The sequence below is a fragment of the Solea solea genome, chromosome 1, assembly GCF_958295425.1.
Source record: "Solea solea chromosome 1, fSolSol10.1, whole genome shotgun sequence".
NCBI lineage: Eukaryota > Metazoa > Chordata > Actinopteri > Pleuronectiformes > Soleidae > Solea > Solea solea.
This window is the reverse complement of record NC_081134.1, coordinates 43,090,560-43,116,534: the sequence shown is the minus strand read 5'-3', so window position 1 is coordinate 43,116,534 and position 25,975 is coordinate 43,090,560. Positions and strand designations below refer to the sequence as shown.

The 25,975-nt window shown below is 37.9% G+C and overlaps 2 protein-coding genes across 4 annotated transcripts; both read right to left on the bottom strand.

The window, feature by feature from the left end:
* Nucleotides 1-34: 34 nt before the first annotated feature.
* LOC131471449 (copine-3-like) lies at nucleotides 35-12,808 on the bottom strand. Of its 2 annotated transcripts, none has more exons than XM_058648010.1 (16): nucleotides 12,668-12,808; nucleotides 11,561-11,712; nucleotides 10,672-10,851; nucleotides 9,925-9,999; nucleotides 9,765-9,836; nucleotides 9,596-9,676; nucleotides 8,152-8,241; nucleotides 6,907-7,005; nucleotides 6,065-6,151; nucleotides 5,882-5,941; nucleotides 5,665-5,798; nucleotides 5,355-5,409; nucleotides 5,216-5,267; nucleotides 4,941-5,074; nucleotides 4,003-4,239; nucleotides 35-2,022 (listed from the first exon to the last, which is right to left on the bottom strand). In XM_058648010.1, the coding sequence occupies exons 2-16, from the start codon at nucleotides 11,690-11,692 to the stop codon at nucleotides 1,894-1,896; spliced, it is 1,617 nt and encodes a 538-aa protein (XP_058503993.1). In that variant the 5' UTR covers nucleotides 11,693-11,712; nucleotides 12,668-12,808; the 3' UTR covers nucleotides 35-1,893. The 2 variants fall into 2 exon arrangements, with proteins under 2 accessions (XP_058503993.1, XP_058503999.1); XM_058648016.1 differs by lacking the exon at nucleotides 35-2,022 and adding an exon at nucleotides 3,172-3,283.
* A 727-nt stretch (nucleotides 12,809-13,535) lies between these two features.
* LOC131452167 (copine-3-like) lies at nucleotides 13,536-25,759 on the bottom strand. Of its 2 annotated transcripts, XM_058622373.1 has the most exons (17): nucleotides 25,656-25,759; nucleotides 23,841-24,033; nucleotides 23,422-23,601; nucleotides 23,230-23,304; nucleotides 23,080-23,151; nucleotides 22,377-22,457; nucleotides 22,109-22,198; nucleotides 19,756-19,854; nucleotides 19,484-19,570; nucleotides 19,320-19,379; nucleotides 19,063-19,196; nucleotides 18,348-18,402; nucleotides 18,160-18,211; nucleotides 17,674-17,807; nucleotides 17,343-17,579; nucleotides 17,142-17,256; nucleotides 14,735-14,876 (listed from the first exon to the last, which is right to left on the bottom strand). In XM_058622373.1, exons 2-16 carry the CDS (start codon nucleotides 23,997-23,999, stop codon nucleotides 17,146-17,148), a joined length of 1,626 nt encoding a protein of 541 aa, XP_058478356.1. In that variant the 5' UTR covers nucleotides 24,000-24,033; nucleotides 25,656-25,759; the 3' UTR covers nucleotides 14,735-14,876; nucleotides 17,142-17,145. The 2 variants fall into 2 exon arrangements, with proteins under 2 accessions (XP_058478346.1, XP_058478356.1); XM_058622363.1 differs by lacking the exon at nucleotides 17,142-17,256 and having other exon boundaries at nucleotides 13,536-14,876.
* Between the last annotated feature and the right edge of the window lie 216 nt (nucleotides 25,760-25,975).

Below are 25,975 nucleotides of genomic sequence, written 5' to 3'. Positions count from 1 at the left end.
TGCTTTATAACTGTTAAATAAGCGTGAAGTCGAGTTTATGTTGAATCGCAGCTGTTTTATTTGCAAGCTTGATACACTCTTTGGATGTTAACACAAAGGTACATGAAGCATTTCAGCTCTCAGCAACAGGAAACCTCAGATAGACATTTTATAGATTTTAGAAAAAAATATTAACAAATAACGATGGAATAATATGGCACTGACTTCCTACAGGGAGAGCAAGTTAATACTGATATACATACAGGTGTCAGTTTATTAACTCAGCTAATTCAACAGTCCTGTAATGAATCCTCCATGACAATTTGGAGGTCCCACATTAGCACTGAATCATCACCTCTGTTACTGGATGTCCTTTATAAACTGAGATTAAATCATGACTAAATTAAAAGTAAATGGCCGGAAGCTAACCCAAGTTGTCTTTGCTCACCAGACACGTCGGTGACAGTGGCAAACACAAACAAACACATTTTGGATGATGAGAGTGAGATAAAAAATGAGAGCTTCCAGTTCCATCTAATACTTAAAGGACCAGTGTGTAGGATTTAGTGGCATCTAGGGGTGAAGTTGCAAACTACAACGAGAGAGTCAGTGTTTATCTGTCTAAACATGGCAGACTTTGTGAAAGAGGACCTGACCCTAGCTTAATGTTAAGGACTTGTACATCTAAGTCCCTGTTCAGACCTGATCTTGCATGAACACAATCAGTCTTAGGGATTTTTTCACTTATCATGACTTATGTTAATTTAGTTATAGCCACTGTCACAATATTAACACCAACTGTCGGATGGTTACAATCTTGTCTCATGTTATAGTAGTGCTTTGATTCACTCAGCGTCTCTCATCTTTATTCTTTCTTTCTCTTTACTGGGTGGTCACAAGAGACCCATTTTAATGGCAATTGTACTTAAGGTTGTCCCCTCACTGAGGACAGACATTAACACCAGGTCTGACTGAGGCCAAAGGTGAGGAAAACTGTTTTGCTCACTCCTGCATAGTAAGTGGTGGTAATGCACAAACATTTTTTAGTTTGAGGTGATAAATGAATAATAAAAATGACACCTATAATGACTATAAAATATTTCATTTCCATAGATGGATTATGCCTAAATTCTACACACTGGACATTTAAAGATCTCTCATGATAGGGCAGCAAATGCTAGACTTTTCCTAGCTCACGTGATTATGGGTAAGTGCAAAGACAACAAGTATAGACTCTAGACTACAAAGCTTCTTGGCATATGTAAAAATATACTGTACTACTAGCATCACTGCAGCTCTCATACTGAGGATGTAAACATCATACATGAGAGGGTCACTGACCTTAGATCTATGCACCTTGACACCAGGGTTACATGACTAAAAAAAAGAGAGAGTGTAATAGCCTTTTACAGAACCAATGTAAAAGGATGCTGCAGCCATCAAAGCAGGCCCAAAAAAATAAATGGCACGCTCTTATAAAGAATTAAAAAAACGAACAAACAGCAGGGTGTTAATGACCCTGAGTGGCGACTTTGCTATTATTATTATATGCATAAAGTGTCCGTTTTAGTTAACTCTATAGATATTATCAATTCCCTACTCATGCAGTTAAAATCATAATGGAATGACTGAATATTGTTTAGATTTAGCGGCACTGAGCAGCTGCTAAAATGAATATACATGGATATAAAGAAATAACAACAGCTACGTCTATAGGGACACTTGACTGGGGAACAGTGTGGAGTGTTTATGAAGCGTGGAGAATGTGAAGGTGAGCTGGTGGTGACATTTAAGTGATGAGTGAATAAGGTTTTGTGGGTGGGGTCATTTAACTGGGTGATGAGATGAAGCTGGGATCAGATTTGAGTCTGCAGGAGATGATAGTGGTCTGTTTGTGGTTCCTCCTTGCAACTGTCAGACAGTCGCTGCAGGGTTTTGTGCAGTTTTGGCGACGGGCGGATTCAGCTTCATGATATTGAAAAATTCCACCAGCTGACCTGGGACCTCTGCTAACACACTCTTTGCCAGTGCTTCTTTGGGAGCCTAAAGAGACAAACAATAGAAAAATAAATAAAAAAATGTGTTGTGTATGTGTTGTGTATCAATATGTGATTTCATTAGATGAAGCATGCATGAATCAGAAGGTGAAAGCCATGCAAATGAAAAGCGTTCAAGGGAAAATTCCATACTCTTCAGTGATGACTTTGGCTTCATCCACACTTGTATGTGTTAGTTGCAAAAACACATTTGTAACTGTTTTGGTTTTGGAAATTCTCAGGCTGCATTTTTTTTCTACATGAGTGGAGACTAATGCCTCTTTAACACTAAGCAGAAATACTTGAGGTTTTTGAACCCGAGTGAACCTGCTATAATAAGAGGATTAACAATATTCCCACTGCTAGTGCTGTGTTGGGGCTTTTTTCACGACAGCATCACCTGTGAGTCGTAAATACACCAGAAACAACACAATGGAGCTCAGTGACAATGTTATCAGTCATTTCTATCTTTCACTTTGATTCTTAGTTCAAGCTCAGAGGTGAGTGAACAATTTTAAGGTACAAATATAATGAAATAAAATAAAGTAAGACCTCAACTATCACAGTAATGAGTGTAAAACAGAGCATGGATACGACCCGAGCCCGTCAGGTCGTATCTGGCATTTTTTGAGTAAAATAGGGTGAATTTAAATGTAATTTTTTTTAATTGCTATATTGAAAATATGGTGTTTCATTTCAGCATTACAGTTTCACATTAAGTAGTATTCTCTGTATCAAAGCAACCAACTACATAGTAGACAATCTGCTGTTTGTACTTAAATCAAAACCTAACAGTGTGGACACAGCCTTTGTCACAGTGCCACTTTTTTCTGGCAGGAGTTGCTCTCTGGGCAGCAGATATCAACGTTATTTGAATTTGTGAAATAACAAAAACTCATATCACTGAGTGCTTTGTTCACATGATTGAGAGAGAGAGAGGAGTTTTCCCTTGTTTCTTAGATCTCAGTCTGAGTATATTGTGCTGATGAGACATCTAAAATAGAGCAGGCTAAAGGAAAGGTCAGAAGGGAAAAATGCGGACGGCATTGACTACATGATGGTGGTGAGTCAATGCAGTGCCTGAGTGAGGGAGATTATTTCATATGGGTCAAGACAAGGATGGCGGTGGGGTTAATGACTGGAATAATTGGGGTACCCTATGAAGGACTGGGCTCTTGGGGAGGCTTCAGTTTGAATAAACTGAAGAAGGAGGCCACTTGCTGAGGTAACTCTGCCAATACGCTTTGGGCAAGAGCCTGGCTGGGTGCCTGAAAGGAGATGAAGACACAAGGCACACAAATAAGCTAAGTGACAACTGAAGTGAGGGCCTGAAGATTAGGGGTCGACTAATTCTATTTTCATTCTGTAATAAAAATCTGGTTCTATTATTTTGGCCACCTCATGGATATTCATGAAGAAAGGGGTTTACTGCAGGACTCTCGTGTGAGACTGCAGTAGTTTTAGCTGGGTGTATGTAATAAACTGATGACTGGCTTATTTGTTGTGTTTTTTTATGCCAGTAGTGGTTCCCACTTGGGAAGGGCTACTGTACATGCATACTTCATGAAGCCTAAATATTGCCTTTATGTTAATAATACAATAGGCTGTATTATGATTATTATCATTCTATAACAGATTGTGCACCCTCTTTTAAAAATCCAATGCAGTAATATTTACTCACATTATATGTTTACTGAGTTAATGTATTTTTATTTGAGTTATATTTTAATGTCAGTTCTGACATTAGTGAGTGGTTCTCATGCTCACGTGCTGCCGAGAGCACATCATCAACTACAACTCTATTAGGTTTCATCTTTGTCATGTCAAAGCCTGTTAAAATGAAAACATCTGAGGAAAATGCTTAGAGGAAAAAGTGTGCATGCTTTTTTAAATAGCAATGATTTAGCTTATTGAGATGAACCCGCTGAAAACACAACCCACAGCACTCATGTTTCCATATTCCAGATGAAAAAAAAATGTTACTTACATTTTGGAACTGCCTGAACGGCACAAACTGGACGATGTCGCGCGTGGCTGTCTCACCAGACAGAGAGCGCAGGCGTCCGTCGTCTCCATCCAGGAACTCCATGGCACTGAAGTCCGCCCCTCCTACTCCGATGATGATGATGGACATGGGCAGACGAGAGGCGTTGACGATGGCGTTGCGGGTTTCGTCCATGTCAGTGATCACTCCGTCAGTGATGATGAGCAGAACAAAGTATTGCTTCAGGAGGAGGAGAAATAAACAACACAATTATTCAGTTTTCTGGACTTTGGTTATGACTGTTTAAGGTTCTCAGACAAATCCCTGTTTGGTGTTTATCTTGTTTCTGCATTTGATGCTTTTCTGAAAATAATCGTACCCTAAATCAAAAGGTTTGCAGAGTCGCTCTTGCATCAAGCGATTGTCCTGTCCGTATCACAGCTCAATAGGTCTCACTACTGGGCAGAGAAATCTAATCTCATCTAAATCTATGAGCCTGGAAACATCACTGTGATATTACCCTTGAATTGATGATATGGATCAAAATTTAAAAGTCTGTTATTTATAATACAACTCAGAAATCTACACCTCATCAACCATGACAGGTTTTTTCTTGTGAGGATTTGTTTGTGCCTAAGGACATGGATACAACTATGGTGCTACATTTCCTGCACCTAAAAATCTCTTTTAAGAGGGATAATCAAATAAAAACCAAGGAGCTTATATAAAAAGTGGATGTAATACTGACAGCAGGGTGAGTCTAACAAGGAACTAACAATTTATTGAATAGCCACCAGGGGGCAATACTGCTGGCTGAAAAAAAAGAAGTAGTCTGATGTCTGGAGAACTTCTTGTTACCCTATTATACAGAGTCTGTAACAGTCTGTAAACAAAAGCTCATTGTCTAATTTTTGGCAATGGCTCAAAAGCCAAACACTCACTGATGCAGTGGTCTGTTGTAGGGCTTGCTTAGCAAAGCAGGCCACGTGGTTGATGATCGGGGAGAAGTTGGTGGGACCGTAGAGTTTGACCTGTGGCAAACACACCCTGTAGGCCTCCACGATCCCTTCAACACCTGCACACACAAAAACACACACAGTACGTCTCAGATTTGCATCAACACGTCACACACTGAGGAAAAACTCATATACAGTAGTTAATATCATCTAAATGTGTAATGAAAATAAAGCAACACCACAGTGATTTGTAAACACACCTGTACAAAATGGATTTGATGGGTTGAAATTGAGTGGAAACTCGTGGGAAACCTGTAAAATGCCATCACATATCATTTGATGATGTGCAAATCCACTATATGACTTTGGAATGCATCTGTAGTCTAACATGCTTTTTACCTGCCAAGTGGGAGGAATCTGGGCTCCAAAGCCAAAAGCAGGAAACATCTTGTCACTACACAGAGAAGACAAAATTAATTATACTGCCAAGAAATTTTACACTTTCTGTTTATTTCCTCAAAAATGTTGAACTGATTTCCATGAAATTTCAAATACATTTTTTAGCGGCGTGTAAATAGAGAGCAGATCGAGGTAACTATTCAGATTTTGTGATATAAAATATGTACTTTGAGGTGGTTGATCTTTAATCAGCTAATGTATAGTGGTTATGTTATTTATAAACAGTGCCTAGATAAGATTAGGCACCTACCTGTCGTAGTCCTGGATGACATTACCCACAGACCAGATAGCAGAAAGGTATTCGTTAACGCCCTGAGGACTAATGTAATGCAGAGACTGAGGGGACTTGGGATCCCCGTTGGAGCCTGTGAAGTCGATGGCCACCTGTCCGCAAAATGCACGCATCATTAGTCATTCAAGAACACAAATGCAAGTGTGGAATTGAAAATAAAATAATACATGCTCACGGTGAAGTTTATTTGGCAGCCTCCCATGATATAATCCAGGAATGTATACTCCTTCACCACCTGCAAAACAACCAACACATGTTTCATGGAAGAGTATTATGTAATCTCAATCTAGACGCATCATTTTGAGTGCAAAGATGAATCATATGTGTCAGATGAAACAAAGCGAATCCCATGCTTTACCTGACACAGCTTCACGCTCACCACCCCAGAGTTTTTGTAGCTTTTCTTCTTCTGTTTCTTTTTACTGTTTATGCAGTCAAACTCCGCCTGAGGATGAAACACAACAGCACAGATGTCTGTGTCAGTGCCTGATTAATGATACAACAAATTAACTAATCAGATGCATTACTTAAAACCAGGAGTAACCCGACGGTACACAGCTGTTCCTCCATTCAACAGGCTGTGAACTCCACATTACTCTCACTAGCTCACATGTACTGGAGTTTGTTTTTGTTTGTATGGAGAAATTCCTTGGAACAAAATCAATTGTCTTAATTGTCTTGCAGAAGAGCAATGCTTCCCTCCTCCCTCATACAGACCACCGTAAAGCTAGTTTGTAGAAAGCAGACCACTGCTGGACCTGAAAAGCCCATGTGTGAAATAGCCAACTTGAAACTAACTTCTTGTATCATGTTGTCCTTTCACTTTCATTTGCTGGTTTTTAATCAGCTGTCTTGTGGAGGAGAAATAATCAGCACATGTACACATTTATACTGGCTCAGGGTCTAATGTGACAACTGAAAAAATACTGTTTAGTAATATTTCATATACACATGCTTTGGTTTGAGCCTACTGCTATTAGGCTAAATAAATAATATGCCCATTGTAAATCTGTTTGTCCCTTTGGAGACATTTAAGATTTACTTTACATCTACTGACCTTCAGTTTTTAACTACATAATGAAACATTTAATACAATCAGCCCCTGGCTTTTACCCATAGCTTTTATCCGCTATTATTTGGATAAAAGCGTCTGCTAAATGACATGTAATGTAATATAAATACACCGACACACTCGCATACCGGAGAAGAATGTGATGCTTCCTGGAGGCGTGTCATTGTTGTCTCAAAGCTTCCAATGAGATCGTGAGAACCGTCGTTGTCATAATCGTAACACTCGATCTGGAAACAGGTAAAAAACAAAACATGAAGATGTCCCTGAGAAAGTCTGAGTCTGTTCACACAAAAAAATAATCATTTAAAAATTGTCTCTGTGAAAACAGTTTGTAGTAAATAGTGGAACTTAACTAGGGTGGAAACCTTCCATGGAATTTATGGGAATTAACTGTTGGGAGCTTGAATATATTTGGTAAATAATAATCATAGCATAATCTTGGCTAAACCAGTCAGATTTGATGCAAATGCAGTTGCAAGTCAATGCTATTCCTCCACCACAGGCAGAGTGGTTCAGTTTGGTAAAGTACAGTATATATTTTTTTTGCTTTTCCATTAGGAATAGTACCAAAATAACCAGCCCCTAAAGTTAAATTTTTCAGTACCCTTCCCTTGGGGTAACAGAATAAAATGGTACCGTCTAGCTCCACCCACAACAGACAGTCAATGTTTTTAGTGTATATGACTCTATTTCTCTTTAAATTATCCAAAATTTCCAGGTAATTCTTTTTGAATATTTCCGAAGTTAAGTTAAGTTCCCATGGAAAGTTTCTGGAAAGTTTCCAGCCCGTTGCAACCCTAATCTTAACACATAAACAAATAGAGTCTATCAACCTGCCCAGCCAAATAGTAAAAGTAAAAGTGAAAAGGAAGTTTTGTAATTTGAGTGAACTGACTGACTGGCTGGCGTACATTTAAAGAAGAGTGGCTGCACGTTGTATGAGAGACAATTGAGTTGGGTGAAAACTAACTCGGAGGGTTGGACACCCTGCTGAGGTAGCATCTGGTGTTATTCACCATCTAACCCAGTCACACATTTCACCCACTACGTGATGACGAGATGAGAAAAGACAAACACTGTGGCACTCTGGGTAACTCACTTGTTCTGTATGGTTGGAAACAGCTTCCTTCATAACATGTTTGCTTCAGAAGGTTGAAAAAAAAGTATATATGATCAAACTAGTATTGAAGACACCATACGTTTGTATGTTTCCACATGTCTGAGAGGGAGATCCAAGCACTTTAACAGAAAACCAAATAATAAAGCCTCAAATTGCTGTATTATATAATAAACACTAACATCAGAGCAGTTGCAGGTGAGAGCAGCCAATCCAGCTGTGCAAGTAGTTATTATTAAAAACATTTTATGTGTACTTTTATGGGTTTGTCCATGTCTGCTCCACACAGAGACTGCAGGGGGATTCGAAAGGGTCTCCATGTTGGATTCAAGTTGTTCTTCACCACCTGAGGACAAAATACATATGAGGATTATTTTATATTGGGAACAAAATAACATGGAACGTGTACAGATTCTTAAAGGGAAACTAAATCACATGTTGTTAACAGTGGACAACAGATTTATCATCGTTAATCTGCCATCACAGTGACAATGTCTCTGAGAACTTTTGATGCACTGTAAACCTTTAGCCATCTTGGAGCCATCTTGGAAAAGACTAAGTTGTGTCCTCACTTCTGTGTCCTTTTTTTTATTACCGTTAGTGGTTTGCACAACAGGATATTACGCAACAGGAAAGTAATCTTTTACATGACACTACTGAAGACCTTTTACCTTCCACATGTAGATACTTTCAGCAGTAAACTAAGGTCAACCCTTGACATAGTGGCACCAAAACAACGGAAAAACATTACTGCTAATCCAACACCTCTCTGCAAAATTAGGAAAGTAAAAAGAAACTGCAACAACAGAAAGAAAATGCAAGAAAAGCTAATTTCTTCAGATAACAAACAACTGGAACAAAATCATCTCAACTATGAACTATTTCACCTGTTTAATTGTTGAGGCCTGGTAGAACGCCTACAAACTCCAAATGTGATGATTTTAGTCAGATATTTGACACTATTAGCTCAATAAAATGTAAACCTTTACATCCTAAGCGTAACAGTGGAATACCACATTATGGCTATTTAGTGCTAATAATAATCATGTTTTTTTTTTTAAATGACATAATTGGCCAACACGATTACGAGGGCCTGAGGAAGGTGGCGGTAAATCTCGGTTCGGGTTCGGGCAGAGATTCTAATCTCTAATACAAATGCTGTGCTGTAACAAACCTCCAATCATCATATGGTCATTTTATGACACAGTAGTGAGTGATGGATAATCATGAAAAAGAAAGTCATTGTTTGTCCAAATTGTTTTTGTCAAATATTTCAACTAGTGTTGAAAAAAAATAAACCATTTGTGACCGAGACACTGCAAATAAAGAAACACTACTTTTTTACGGTATTGTGCAGTGCTCTGTAAAGCTAAACATCCCTTTGGAAAACTAAGTTTGCTGACAAGACAGGAAAAAAACCCTCATAAAAGCAAAACAACAGCATTAAGTGTGCAGGGACGCACCGATAGACTTGCAGTATCATGCTTACATTTGTAAACATATTACTTGGTGAAATATTTTATTGCAAAAACTGTCACATAATATTTATTTAGATTTAACTAATCATCATAAATATTTAATTTATCAGAATAGTTTCAAAATTGAGCAACACACCTGATTTCAATACCTACACACAACAGTAGCTTTCTCTACAATGCGGTTAAACAGACAGATAGCAACACAAACATGCATTTGTTTACCTCTGTCCTGTGAGCCAGCTGCCATGAATTTGCCGTCTGCTTGTAGAATTCCAGGTAAGGGTCAGACTTCCCAAATAAATCCTGCAGCAAAACACAGCAGTAGGTGAGAAACACCAGAATGCCTAAAAATGACAGACTGCATGTAAGAATAAAAAAGAATAACCCCTACCTTGTTGTCTAATTTCCTTGCTTGCACCTCAAAGTTCACCACTCTGTTATCTTTTATTTCTTCTGCACTGATCTACATGAGAACAGAATCAATCAAATAATTAGCAGAGCAAAAATAAATAAATATAAGCAAGATCACAAAATGACTCTCCTCCACTCACAGTGATGGTGCCTTTTCCTGCAGGAGACTTGTTCTTCAAGACGAGAGGCCGTGTCAGTTTTTTACTGGATACAACCTAAAAAACAAACAAACAAAGGTTTAAACAACAAAAAAAAAACTTTCAGGTCATGCACCATTAACAACATTACTACATATTTGCAGGAAAAATTATAACATTTCCCCTACTTTGCAAGATTAACAATTGTGTCTAAAAGAATCTAATATTTAACTTAGGCCGTAACCTACATTCAGAAAGTTTTTTTGAGTGATACTGCTCAGTAGGCAGTAGGAGTTGTTGGGAGGAACAATGTCACACTACATAACTTGCTGACGCAGCCATCGGGCACAGCCCACACCCCGCCTGCCAAGAAAAGGTACTGTTCTCAGTCAAAAACACAAGCCTGCCCCAGGGCTTTACCGTTCCAAAACCTACCATACTGCACCAAACCAAATCACACCATGATGGAAACACAGCTAAACATGCAGACACATCTCAGAATTAACATTAACCTCCTTGATGTAGGTGAAAATCATGCAGAATGAACATTTCAGGTCAAATTTCACAGAGAGGCTACACAGCGACTGTTTATCAGATATGTTAATGATCCATGTCTGACTTGACAAAACAGTGGCATCTAATTACACTGCTGCGCAGGCCTGCCACTGCTTAGGGTAGATAAGGAACTGAAACAATTAACAGATTATAAAGCCAAACAATCACACACATTTGTAACTGGTGAGTCATTACCTGGCCCAAGGTACACTCCAGTTGCCCCAGGAAGTCATCATCACTCAGGTCAATTGTCTTGTTGTCGATGTCATAAATTCCAAACTTGAGTTTCTGTACTATTTCGAAGTAGTAGTCGATGGCAAACTTTTTGGCAAACTTTGGACTGAGGCAGTTCTGGACTTTCTCTGAGCGTGCCACCTATTGGGAAAAAAATGTTTTGTGAGACCAGATACATTAACATCACTGTAACGTTTAAGGTGTAAAGAGCTTCATATTATGAAGAACTTAGAAAGAAAATTCAGAATTTTCACATTTACCTTCCAAAAAAATAAATGAAACGTGAAGGGACGTGTTTATAATGTAAAATTAATATAGAATACTGTTCAAAAGTCTCAAGACACCACCATATTTGATATTTTTGTGTCAGTCAAATTCTGTGATCATTGGCATTTGATCATATGTTGACATGATCCTGCGTCAACTAATAAGATAGCAGTTGTAGTAGTTAAATAATGGTTATTGTATAGGGTTAGCAGAAGTTATAGTCTACTGGCAGTTAATTGTATGTCAACCGATTATCTGTTGACGACATGACACTGAATACCCATTGATTGAACAATATGTTTTTCATTAAAAGCTACTTTAATCGAAGTTGAGTAATATAAAGTGGCAAGCAGACCCAAATGAAACGGAGAATGGAGATGGAGATTACGTAACTGCTGCTTTGCACATGGACTTTCCCATATGGTGGTTAACGATTTACAATGAGTAATGCAAATGCCACACCTAGGAAAACGTAAATGATGACAGTTTCTCAGAGCTGGGGTTAGAGAAGTGCAGTAAAGAGAGAAAAATTAGTCAGACCTCACTAACATGACCTCTGGTCAGGAAAAAAACCTCCACTGACCTCATACCACTGAGAGTTGGAGCTGCTCATTAACAGGACACAAAGAGGGTCTGATTTGGAGCCAATGTCTTTGTCCAGGAGATTGTCACAGGACACTGTCAGCTCCACCTTGGTGACACACTGAGCTGCCATGTTGGCCTAGCAACAAGCTGCTGAAATGGAAAATAATAATTAGTGTTGTTAAACTGGCTTCCATCAAAACTGGCTTCCATCAAATGACTCCCAGACTACAGGAGTACAAATACTGCAACAATTTCAAAAATATTTATGGCAATTCATTTTTTATTTATTTTGTTGCTGTTTATATACATGTATGGTTAGTTGAGATTTGAGAGAAGCCACTTATGTTTCAATGCACCTCATTATAATAACTATAAATATCACTCTGTTATTAACATACTTAAAGCCACACAGGTTATCTTTAAGTGTTTCCCAGTCTTTTTATATGGGGACCCACCTTTTAAAAGATGACAAACTGTTCATTCATAAATCATGACAAGAGCAAGTATGTGTAAACTATGTTTCAAACTACTTTTCTACCATTTCACGTCAACTCTTTTACGGTCTAATGGAAATCAAAACAACAACCACATAGAAATACAGAATACATGACACTCCTAAAATACAGTTTCTGACAGGATATGCTATCCTCGTTAGCATGAATGTGCGTTAGCTAGCACATGCTAATGTATTCAAATGAGCTTTCATATGACGTTTTAACTTTAGAAAACGAAAAAGAAAACACAGGAGTAACAATAACACAATGAAACCACACGCCCTGCCCTTTTTACTGACAGTTTGCTGTGAACACACTGTCACCGCTGACGTTTTCTGTCACAACAACAGCGGCTAAACGGTTAAGTTCAGCTTTGTATGGCTAAATAATGGCGTTTCACTAACTCAGTGGTGTCACTCACTCAGTCGCTGAGTTAATGGCAAATACGACTCCACAAGCAGCAAGTAATACGCTTGAGTGGGTGTTGGGGTCTGAAGCGAGTGCGCTAACGGTAGCGCTAGCACGCTAACAGAGCTAGTAAATGCTCATCCAGCTGGTTTACGACATCACGTTACGATAATATAATTGAAATGGAGTTGATTCAAACTTACTTTGAAAGTGTGAGGAGGGATATAGGAAGAGAAAATTGTCTTATGATGTGTCAAATCCCGGATGAAGAGCAGATTTGATCCTTGACAGACCTGAGTCTCTAAAGTCCGCCCACTCTAAGGATTAGCCCTCTGCAGACACTACTATTGGCTACACCCACTGATCCATAACTCAAGTGTTCCACGTTTGACGTGTCGATGCACTGTCACTGTCATTACTTTCAAACCTTTTTACTATTACATTATCACATGTGTATACTACCACTACTACTCATAACAGCAACAATAATAAAAATGTTTAAGGACATAGAATCAATATAATTAAATCAGACAACATACATTTTAATAGAATAAAACAATAAAAGCGGCAAATTATGAAAAAAAATAACACGTAGTCTACAAAAGTGAAGAACAAATAAAGACATATACATTTCACAATACTGAAAAAGCCAGATTTATATTATCAAATAGAATTTATTAAGGACGTATTTATGTAGTTGTTTCTGTATTTGTTCATGTTTATGTATTTTTAAGCCCCATGTATGTCGTGAATGACTGCACTCACCTCTATTTATTACTCATACAGAAAAATAAAACAAACATTAATAAATCTTTTGAAAGAAACAAGAGGCCATTTTAAATCAAGTAATCTTTCTCTTTGGCCTGCAACTAATTGTTGTTTTATTATCAATTAATCTAGAGATTATTTTCTTGATTAATCAATAAGTTGTTTGGTTCACAAATGTCAAAATACAGTGGAATATAGCAATATATTTGTCCTAAAACTCTAAATTACAGGCTCCTCAAATGTCTTGTTTTGGCCACAACCTAGCTTTTTTGTTACATGGAGGAAATAACATATTTAAACACATTTAAGTTGAAAAATAGACAGTTTATTTTAGTAAAATAAACACACACACACACACCTCAAACAAGTTTATAAATAATCAAAATAGCTTGTGATTACTTTCGTAATATATTAATAATTGGTTAATATTTGCAGCCCTATCCATACTAAGTTCAAGAAAGCACAGAAGAGACTGAGAATCTGAGGAGCAATTACATACAAGTTTAATATTATGGCATTAAGAAGGTGTCACAAACATAAAATAATGTTTTAGAAATGTACATAAAATCAGTAAAAGTTAAAAATTATATTTCTTTTCTTCCACTGAACATATTATTTACATAAAATACTATTAAACTCAAAGTCTATGAAAGAGACATGGATATAAGGCAATGACACAGCAATTAGTACAACTTAATGTACACATATTAAACATGCTAGTATTTTACCATACACTAAATGTACTTATCATTTTCATAACAGTCAGTATTGATAGGTTTACTATCCACTTAAGACAGAGTGAAATTCTATTGTTAATCAGTGTAAACATTTAACAGTGAGATTTAAGCACCAGTCAAAAAAAATGAAAGTGTTTTTTTTTGGGTTTTTTTACTGACGAAGACAAAGGTGCAGAGCAGCATCAACAAGTCTTACAAAATATAGTTTTCGGTTCATTTCTCAAATGCAAACATTCCTGAAGTTTACCTGGTGTTTAGCAAAGTCAATATTTTGACCATTGTCTCTGATCTCAATGGAAACTGATGTTGCATTTAGTGTGAAATCCAAAATGTTGTCTGTCTGTTTAAGACATGAAAGCAGGAACACATCGCAGGTGTTTCAACTGAGCAATAAAGCAAATGACATAAAGTAGTCTATAAAAATTAACATTTAGTGATCAATGAACAATTCTGGCACTTGAGTCGTATAAAGTCATATCAAATAAAGCTATATCCACATGCCATATTTATATAACAATGTAACATGCAAGACAACTAAAAGTTTGGAGATGTTTGACTATGGCTTACACAGATGGCTTCAATAATACTGGTAGATAGTTGTTTGTATAAATCAAATCATAACTACCTACAACCCTACAAGAAAGAAGAGGACGTGCAAAAATTATTTCATTTCATGATTTCTGAGTTGAAGTGGTTCACCTCCACTGATGAAGATCATTTAAAGTGTTATATTGAGAAGAAAAGCTGATTCTCAGGATGCATCAGGAAGCGGTGCTGATGCTGAGGTGTCAGGCAGAGGTGCATCACTGTCGCTACTGGGCGGCTTCAAACCCATAGTGTTGAAAAAGCTTGTCACTTGACCAGGAACTTCAGCCAAGACACTCTGAGCGAGCATTTCCTGAGGACCCTAAACAGACAGAGCAGAGACAGAGGGAAAAGTAAATGTTAAGACATCAACAACATCTTAAGTCTTGAAATCATATAATGAACTATCAGAGTTGGTGATGTGAAGAGTTTCTGTCAGGCAGAGAAGTTGATTTTGCCACATGCATTTTAGGTCAATCATATTTAAATCAGTTCAGCTGTGGATGATTGTACTGCTGAATGTCTTGACCAGGAAACTCCAAATCCTTAATCATCCATTTGGATTTTTCCTGGTCAATAATATAATTGAAAAGAAATAGATCCGATAAAAATGCAAAGTCTCATGGAGAAATCGGAGCACAAAATATTAATTAAATTTATCACAAAGACTGGACATGGAAAAACTAAAATATGAGGTCAGTAAGTGGAGAAAAGAGTTAAAACCAAGAAATAATGCAATGACTTAGTGTTTCCAGAGTATATCCACCCACAAATACACAGACCTACACACCTACACAACAACATATTGCAGGGCTCCAGAAAAAACATTTTACACTGGCTACACTGTGTTTGGCTTTTTCCCTTGTCCATAAGCACGTTAACACGGAAATAACTGTGTAACTGTAACTGCGGTGGGAGGCAGCAAGAAACGTCAAACCACCAAAGATATTTGATCAAAACATAATCCAGTAGGGCTTTTTGAATTTCTCAGGCATGTTTGCACTTTAAATGGTGTGTTCAGACAAATGTGAGGTGGAGTTTTTGTGAAATGAGATTACATAATTCAATGGGAAGTCACAAGTACAAGCAAGGTGCCAAATTTGCACCATTTACTTCACTCACTCCATCTGAAACACTTGACCTCGAGTGAAAAATTTGGGAGACGCAATGTCACGAACACCAATCAGAATTAAGATTGGGACATAATTTGTGGTAAGAAATATCTCTTTTACCACCTCTACTCTTTTCTGAAACCGAAAAAGCCAATATTCACAGATTTTGTTACTTTGTGTTACATCTAGGGATGAGGCGACACGATACTCAGTATCGTGTCGGTGCAATATTTGTCAGAATCACTGGATTGGATATCGGACAGATAAAAATGTATAATCCAATACAATCCTAAAATCCTCTATATTGCATGCTTCATATGCACAGAGTGTAAGATTTTAATAAAAATGTCATCCTGCGAGCTGTTAATTTCTTCTTCATGGGAATATTTGTTGCACAGTTGGAGAATTATGTCTTTAAAATAGCTTGAAATGTCACAAATATGTTGTTAACAGCTTCATAGTTTAAATGGGACAGATATCGGTATCAGACACAAAAAAGTTGTATTGTGCCATCCCTCGTTAAATCATGTGAGAATAAACACTAATTATCCTGTGAAAAGCTCATGCAAGTAAGGCAATGCATACCCTTACCTCACATTAAAATAATTAAGTTACAAAAGCCGGGCTCTAAACCACACCTGAGGGTCTGAATACTTCCAATTCATCCTCAATGCATCTTTAGGTCTGATCAAAGAAACCACTTTTGGAGGTGGTTTGAGGACACGTGGTCACATTCCTGAGCATGCATGAACGCAATCTGTCTTTAAGATACAGCTGATGTCATTCATTTGTAGGCACGATATCAGCACTGATGACCATATGAGTTATTTTATGTCATGTTACAGCAGCATGAGTAGTGCTTTAATTTACTCAACCTCCTCTCATCTCTTTCTCTTGTATCTTTTTGTCACTCACATGCACACACATAAACATGCTGAGAGCAGACACATCTGTACAGTCAGACTCATTTAAAACATAATTTTGTTCTCGCTAACAATCATGACGTCAGTATTTATTTAAATAAAGGGTGAGGGACATCAGATTTGCTCAAAAGTGGTCATAGGAGACGCATCCTGGACACATTTTAATGCCAGGAGTGAACACTCATACTTAAATCTGTCGACATGCGATAGGATCACCGAGGATGGAATCAATACCAGGTCTGAACAGGCCCGCACCTGTAGTTAAAGCTGCTTACTTGTTAATACTGGATGTGGACAGTGTCAAAGACAGAGCTGCTAAATGTCATGCACACTGGTGCAACCAGAGAAAATGCTGAGTCGCTTCTGACAGAATTTTGGTGGAACTCTGGAGCCCTGTCAAGTTCCTTCCTACTTGAAGCCGTGAAAAACAGGATATACAATCTCTACTAGAGTTGGGATAATTAAGCTACTGTTATATCAGTTCCACTGTGGATGAGATAAGGTAAAGAGGGAGGAGAATGGGGTGGGTTAGTCGGTCGGGGTAACTCCTACATTTCTAGGAAGAACTGGGCTCGCTGGGGGGCTTCAGGTCAAATAAATTGAAGAAGGAGGCCACTTGGTCAGGCAACTCTGCCAATACACTCTGCGCAAGGGCTGCTGTGCCTGCCTGAAATAAGATGTGAGGACATTATTTCAGGATTTTAAAGAGGCTCAGGTGACGCATGCATTCATAGACTTAATAAATGATCTCACATTCTGGAACTGCCTGAAGGGAACAAACTGCACGATGTCCCGCATGGCGGCCTCGCCCGTGGCAGAGCGTAAATTTCCATCGTCTCCATCCAAGAACTCCATGGCGGTGAAGTCTGCCCCTCCTACACCAACTATGATGATAGACATGGGCAGACGAGAGGCGTTGACGATGGCGCTGCGGGTCTCGTCCATGTCTGTGATCACTCCGTCGGTGATGATGAGCAGAACAAAGTATTGCTGGGAAACAACACAGATAAAAAAAAGTATTTGACGTTAACACAAAACAAAACAAAACATTGTTTTGATTGATTTTAGACTTGCCGCTACTTACAGAGGCAGTTTGCTGCTGCAGTGCCTGTCTGCCAAAGTGGGCTACATGGTTGATGACTGGAGAAAAGTTTGTGGGGCCGTAGAGCTTCACCTGTGGCAGGCACTGCTGGTAGGCTTGCACCACACCTTCTATACCTACAACACAATAACATGTGGATAAATTTATGGGACAAGCACAACCTGCATAAACATGTCTCTCTAAAATGCTAAAACAAACATGATGCAAACCATGACTGATCTTCTTATGAGTACAACACTGTAATAACTACTGAATTTAATAGTTAATTTCCCATATTTTTGTTGCCTAAGTCAAATGTTGACTTTCCCATGTCAACGTTTCTATGAAAGAGCAAGTTACAACAACCATAGCATCACAGCCTGTTATTTTGATTGAACAATACTAATCAGACAGACTCCAATTGTTTTAAATGTCAGTGTTCTGATTCATTAAAAAGAGCAGTTTTAATTCACACTAGTCTCTTCTTACCTGTACAAAATGGATTTGAGGGATCAAAGGTGATGGGAAACTCATGGCTGACCTGCAAACACAACCCAATCTGAGATTAGTTACACTGAGACAAAATAAAATTGTTTCATATTTTAGAGGGTTCGTTATCACACGGTGAAATGCCTACACAGAAGTCAAAAAATATTTCATATCAAACGAACAATCACCTGCCATGTTGGAGGGATCTTTGCACCAAATCCAAGAGCAGGGAACATCTTGTCACTGAAGAAAACAGGAAACAAAAGAAAAGTTACAGTCCAAGCAGTTTTATACAAATGAAGGTTAGAGCCATGTTCTGACATGCACAGTTAATAACACATCACATTATTGTTCTTTACATATTCAGAATGGAGCAACAACAGCATGTCCCAGCTTGACATGACAAATCCACTCATTGTTATATTTCTTTTATTTAACATTTTTAAGGCTCAAACTTTAAATTGAAATATGAAACAACAGCAAAAAGTCAGCAACTTAATTTTCCTGTTTTTGACTATGCCAATAAAAATGTAATAGGCCTACATACAAGTTCGAAACAATTCTCAATTGCGAACTCAAAGATAGATTGGCCCATATATTTGTTTTTTTCCTCCATCTGATGAAATATAACTATTCAATAATAAAAAAAATAAAAAGAAATTGTATTAAACTTCAGAAACCATTATCGAACAACACTAATATACATTATTTTCAATAAAAGTAATCTAATGAAACAGGTAAAACAATAAAAAATGAGACAAAAATAGTAATAATCAGCTAACACAGATTATTTAAAAAAAAATGGCAAATATTATCTACCTCTACAACTGAAGACCAAATTTGAACAGAAAGGATAAAAACAATGTCATTCTGTTTTGAAACCATAGAAAGAGCTGTATTTACCTGTCATAGTCCTGAATAACGTTACCCACTGCCCAGATGGCTGACAGGTATTCATTATAGCCATGAGGGTTGATGTAATGGAGAGACTGGGGAGAGCTAGGATCTCCATTAGAGCCAGTGAAGTCAATGGCAATCTGAAAATGAATGAAGGATGAACACAAAGATGACATTAGAGCCAGGCAACATCATTATACATGGCTGAAAGAAATAGATTGAGAAAGATTCACAAAGCAAAAAAAACAATTTTATGCTCTTACAGTGAAGTTAATCTGGCAGCCGCCCATTATGTAATCCAGAAATGTGTACTCCTTCACCACCTGTCAATGCATATTGATCCAAAAATACTGTTAAAACATGCATATGCAACATACAGTAATTAGTAGTTTTATCAAGGACATTCGAGTTTACAAAACCACAGGACCTTGCACTGTTTTATGATGATAACACCAGAGTTTTTATATCCTTTCTTCTTCTGCTTCTTCTTATTGTTAATGCATTGAAACTCGGCCTAAGAGGATGACAAACACAAACACAAGTGTTCAGAAAAATGTCCCTAAAAAGAAGCCTGTAAAATAAACAACAGGAACAACAGGAAGTTGATTTGTACATCACATATTTACAGTTGAGTTTGTTTGTGTTCATCCTTAAAACATCCGACCCACACACACACACACACACACAGGGAAATCTCACCGCATATGTCTGTGAAGCCTGCTGTATGTGGCAGAGTGTGGTCTGGAAGTATCCAATTATCTCATGAGAGCCACTGTTGTTGTAGTCATAACAATCCACCTGAGAAACACAGACATTTGGGACAAAACAGCAAAAATTATTTTTCATATTCAACGGGAAATGTATCATGTGTGAGTGTGGACATCAGGGAAGATGAGACACAAGCATGCTCTGGGCGTGAGGCTTCAAATGTAAGGTAACACCCTGCTACTCAAACAGAAACACACACACACAAGCCGACTGGCAAACAGAATGCTGTGTGGAACACCTCACTCACTCTCTGAGGAGAGAACAGTCAGGAGACACAACATGGAGCAGCCAGACAAAGTGTGATGCTACAGGGAAGCCTACAAGATGAACAGCTGAGAAAAGCTAACGGACTAACAGAGTGATCTGTCATCATGGAAAACGTCCACTGCTCCCATTGATCAACTGACCTGTAACCACACCCACCAGCAATATGGTGAGCAGGAGAACTTTGCTTTACAACAGGAGGAAAATTTGAAAAATGATTTCAAATTCCATGCTTTCATCTGGACATTTATTTAACATAATTTAACAGACAGATTGATAATAAAGAATAAAATTAAAATAATTTGTTGCACCACTATAGAATATACTTAGGGAAACAATTTACATGTAAGCTTCAAATCCTTCACAGTATTTTACAATACTAACAACCACATCATGCTACTTATTTGGCAGCCTGTGGCCAAGTGGAAAGGGAACTTGGCTTGTAACCAGAAGGCTGTCAGTTCAAGTCCCCACCAGGTCAAAAGGGCTGGGGTACCCCTGAGCGAGGTACCCAACCCCCATTGCTCCCCGGACGCTACTCAGTGTGGCAGCCCACTGCTCCTAATTCTAGGATGGGTCAAAATGCAGAGAATAATTTCCCTATTAATAAAGTCTCTAAAAAAATTATTTAGTTCTGCTTATAATTTGGCTTTGCGCACACACTTTTAGTCCCTATCACCTCTCCACCATGAACACACACCAAAGTCAATGATCAATCAGGATCTCACGCTCATCGTTTAACAGGTAAGTTGACCAATGGGCCAAATTCTGCACAGCTGAGTGCAAACTTCTGACAGACACACACTGGTATTAAGAGCACTCAAGGTGATGACAGCAAACTCACTTGCACTGTCGACTGGAAAGCATCTCTTCCTGATAAGTGTGCTTTAGCGGGGGTTAGAGGACAAAAAAACCAAAACAAACAAAAAAACACAACATACGTAAACTAATGCTTATACACATTTACTTATTTGTACCAAGATTATTGTATCCTTACATTTGCACAAGAGGATGATGAAGAAAATATAATCAGGGTTCTTATTTTTAATTTCACTACGGGAGGGCTGGCAGCCCCTTAATACAATTGACATATTAAACAAACGTAACTTGAATTTGATGTTTTTAAATTGTCATTAACGATTTCAGGCACAGCTTTAAAAATAAAGCATGAAGTTGCCACTATCTATTAAATCAAGGAATGTGTGTCTGGCTGTCTAACTGTGCAACAGTTTGTATGTGTGTGAGCTGCTTTGGCCCTCACATTCCAATGATCTGTATGCAGGTTACCGTGGCAACCATGGTAGTAAATTACACGCTTGAATGTTCTTTCTTTGCATAACTGTCCAATGGGTCACTTGACAGTCTTCAAACTTGGCGTGAAGTGACCACTTTGAAGTTGTTTGGATAAAAAATTAAAGTGATTTCAGTAGACACTGCTGAAAGAGATGCATTTTTTGTTTTATTTCTGCAGTTTTATAGACTTAATTGTGATTAACTGAGAACAATTTTTCTGTTTAAGAAAAATTGTATGTGTGTGTGTATGTGTACAAGCCAGCTGACATATAATCTTAGATGGGCCTCCCTCCTTCCTTCTCTCATAAAGTTTTGTTTATTATAAAGGATATTTTCATCCCATCTGTGGAATTTAATGCTCTTTTTCTCTACTTCATAAGAGAAAAGCATGGTAGGCAAAATAATGCCTTTTTTGAGCTGCTATATATTATCCAGTCCCTACTGAATTTTTCCCATCCGTTTTGGAATGTGGAATATGTCAAATATTTCCCTGTCCCTGCTGGAAATTCTTTTGCCCTCTCTGAGAAAGTGTTCGATTTGAATTGGAAGAAAAAATAAATACATAAGTTACTTTAATATTAGATTTTTTTTTTTCTTCCACAAATGGGTCTATTTTGAACAATTATTACAGCCAATAATTTAATGGTTGGTCCTCAACCATGGGCCCGGGGCAATTTTGCCCCAAACCCCCGTCAGAGGGCCTGTGTGTGTATATACATGTGTGTACCTTTATAGATTTTTCCACGTCACCTCCACAGAGCGCTTGCATCGGGACACGGAAACGTTTCCATGTTGGATTTAGGTTGTTCTTCACGACCTGCAAATTGCCGCATATTGACAGAAGCAAATAAATGTCATGTTAAGATTGTTACATCAGTATGGGTACGAATGGTGCAGCCCACATTTATTAAGGTTTCTGCAATCTACTGTATTGTTAGTAACAGCGGCACTGTGTCACAGACGGGATCAAAAGCTGTTGGTAAATATATGTGCACCTCTGTCCTGTGAGCCAGCTGCCATCCAGTTTCTGTCTGCTTGAAGAATTCCAGAAAAGGGTCGGACTTCCCAAAGAAATCCTGGAAATTAACACAAAAGTAATATACAGCTGAAGTACAATAAAACCATTATTATAACTTAGTAATCAGTTTCCATCTTTTTAAGTGCAGAATATTCTTTTCTTTGTCAAATGTCATAAGAAAAGAATAATTATGTAATGTATGATGATAATGGGGGCGGGACTAGATAAGCTTTTGCTTCTCCCGCTTTCCCTTTCGGTTATGTGTATCGTGCGAACTACACTGATGTGTGATGAGTGATCTAAATGTCATGACCGAAATAAACATATAAATAAATAAATATAAATATTAAAGTAGCTTCATCATAATAGACTGGATGTAATACACTTTACATACTTAGTAAGGCTCTCATGAGAGAGAATTCCTTAAAGCTGCAGTGCATAACTTGCATGATTTTTCTGCTGTAGTTGTTGCTGACATAATTGCCTATATTTGACTTATTGACCAGAAATCATGTAACATTCTTTGTATGCTGTGTCCTTCATCTGAAAACAGGCTCTTTCAAGAAATACTATCAGAATCAATCAGCATTGTGTGAACTAATTTGCGAATGGTTTGAATGTAATGGATGTTTGTTTATATTTAAATAATGTACTTCAAAATCCAAATTAAATGATAATACCTTTTTATCTAGTTTTCTGGCTGCAACTTCAAATTCCACGACCCTGTTGTCTGTTCTTTCTTCAGCACATATCTAACAAAAGAAGACAAAGCATTGTGTTAACAAATATATACTTTGGAGCAAGCAGCCTTAATAAAGAAAGCAACTTACGGTGATGGTTCCTTTCCCTGCAGGAGTTTTGTCCCTCTTGACAAGTGGTCTTGTTAGTTTTCTTGAGGACACAACCTGAACAGAGAACCAGTTATTTTTAATTACTGTCACTAGAAATGCCACATGACCCACTCTCCCTCTCAGAGTAAAGAACATGATTAACAACTTTCTAATGCAAAAAACATATTTTACCTGCCCTAAGGTACACTCCAGTTCTCCCAGGAAGTCAGCACCTTGCAGGCTGCCGCTGTCATTGTCGATGTCGTACACTTCAAACTTCAGTTTTTGCACCATCTCAAAGTAGTAGTCGATGACAAATGTCTTGGAGAAACTGGGATTAAGGCAATTCTTGATTTGCTCTGTCCGGCCAATCTAACACAGAAAGGTGCACACATCACATTTTCAAGGTGAAAATATCCACAACTGAGGTCTGTCACTAAATATGTCTCTGGATTGTGGAAATCATTTGTAAAACTGTGAAAGACCTTGGGGACAAAATGTATAGCTGTACAGGATCCTGTGTCATGTACACAAGAAACCAATTTCCTGTTCATAGAGTGAACAAAATAGTTGAGTGTTTGTATAGAGTTTCAACCTATTTATCCACTTACCTCCGACCAGTGGGGTCCAGAGCTGCTCATGTAAAGTACACACATTGGGTCAGACTTTGAGAAGGCATCCATGTCAAGCAGATTGTTACAGGAGATGCTCAGCGCCACCTTGGTCACACAGTCTGTGGCCCTCGGACCTGCATTTCCAACTGCTGCCATCACGGGAGGGAGAACGTGCACTCACACACAGGAACTGACAAAAACACAAAAGTACCCAGGCTTAGAAACATTTGCTCCGCAATATCTCAGATATTTTATAATTTCCATTTAACCTATCATCTAACCTTCCATCTGCCTATCTGATCTGTCTATTTCCATTTTACTGAATTTTAAATATTCAATAGATTACATAAAAGAATTACCACCAAGTATTCAGATGTGGTTTACAGTGAGGGACAGTCAATACCAATTAAAAGGAATATAAATATGTGAAAAACATACTGAACAAAATGTTAAAGTCAGAGGGATCAAACTGTGGATTATTTGTTCAAAAATGTTAAAACATGCAGTGCACTGAAAAGGATCACAATCCACTCCAAATCCAATCCAACTTGATTTGTAAAGCACTTTAATACAACCACAGTGGACCAAAGTAAATGTTGTATTTATATAGCGCTTTTCTAGTCTTGATGACCACTCAAAACTGCTTTACATAACAGTTTTGCCATTCACCCATTCACTCACACTTTCATACAGTACTATCACTCATCTTTCATACCCATTCACATACTGTTGAAAGACGACTCGCTCTACCACTGAACTACCATCACAAGTACAAGTGCTGTACAGAATAATAAATCAAAGAAAAAATACATAAAAGACATAAAAGCTCATATGAGGCCTTAAAATACATGTAAAAACTTTTAAGTTATGGTGCTGCTGACAACAGACAAGCAGTGAACCATAATGGGATCATACGCTGGAATCTGTACTGGATACATGGCAAACCAAAGCATTCGGTATGTGTTCATTATAGGGCTGCAACTAACAATAATTTACATAAGTGATTAATCTGTCGATATTTTTCTCGATTAATTAAGTACTTGTTTGGTCCATAAAATGTCACAAAACGTTGAAAAATGTTGATCTGTGTTTACCAAACCTAGAAATGATGATGTAATGTTTTTGTCTACAAAGCGAAATTACAATGTTTGCCGTTATGTTTTAGTTATTATAGAATAATAACCAGTCCAGACATGGTTCATTACAAATAAAACTAAGTAATATTGTTGGTAACGTGACAGTTATCGAGAACGTTTTACGCAACGACACTGACGTTTGCCTTAAGGGAAACGTTAAGGGGAATCGTGTATTAGTCTCGAAACAACATCTGACTATTAAAACGTACTGGAAACCCTGAATGGGGGTTCAATATCTGAAAAGCATGTGACACTTCCCACTTTTACTCGAGTGTAAATCTCATTATTCAGGAGCAGTGAGTCATGTTTTCCCTTAAAATTCCCCTCAACCAGCGAATCGGAATCTCACTTCAGTGTCTTGGCGGACGTTACTGAATAACGTACGATGTCGGCTTACGTTACAATCACATTATTAAAGACACTTTAATGGCATTAACTTTCACGGCAATGCTATTCACTAAAATTAAGTATTTGGTTATTAATAACTTCAACTTGGTGTTCACTAAAAACACTGTTCGTTTCAGCTAACGGTCATTGGATACTGAGAAAAGTGTAGCACAGACACCATGTCAAATCACGTAAGTTAGCAACAGCTAATAAACATGTAATGAATACAGTAAATATGACGGCGAAAAGAACATAATGTTAAAAGGAGTTTTAATATAGTTTATTTTACCTGGTTAACCAGCTAGCAGCTAGCTGTCCACTGCAGTATGTTGTCGATGAAAGGGGGCAGGTCGCATAGTAGCAAGGGCTGTGGTGGTGGGCGGTGCCTGGTGCGTTCGTTTACAGTTACAGGGACACCCGCCAAGCGGTACAAGACTTCAGAGAAGCATTTCTACTGTTAGAGCTGGCGTATTTTAAACGTAGCTACACCAACGAAGGAATTGTTTTAGTAAAAATATAACATACCCTATGTGGGTAGGATGTTTGCACTACACCCAAACGAATAACCATAGTTTTTTTATTATTGTCCAAACAGGGGCGTTTCAAGAG

Bases quoted from the DNA above. Each gene is read 5' to 3' on its own strand.
- LOC131471449 (XM_058648010.1), bottom strand. From the start codon at position 11,692: ATGGCAGCTCAGTGTGTCACCAAGGTGGAGCTGACAGTGTCCTGTGAC. The intron at 9,837-9,924 runs GTGAGTGGAGGA...GTTCTCATGTAG, and splicing joins CAGGAAAAGGCACCATCACT to ATCAGTGCAGAAGAAATAAA. The intron at 7,006-8,151 runs GTACACATAAAA...ACCTGTTTCCAG, and splicing joins ACATGGACAAACCCATAAAA to ATCGAGTGTTACGATTATGA.
- LOC131452167 (XM_058622363.1), bottom strand. From the start codon at position 23,999: ATGGCAGCAGTTGGAAATGCAGGTCCGAGGGCCACAGACTGTGTGACC. The intron at 23,152-23,229 runs GTAAGTTGCTTT...TTCTTTTGTTAG, and splicing joins CAGGGAAAGGAACCATCACC to ATATGTGCTGAAGAAAGAAC. The intron at 22,458-23,079 runs GTATTATCATTT...GTTAATTTCCAG, and splicing joins CCAGAAAACTAGATAAAAAG to GATTTCTTTGGGAAGTCCGA.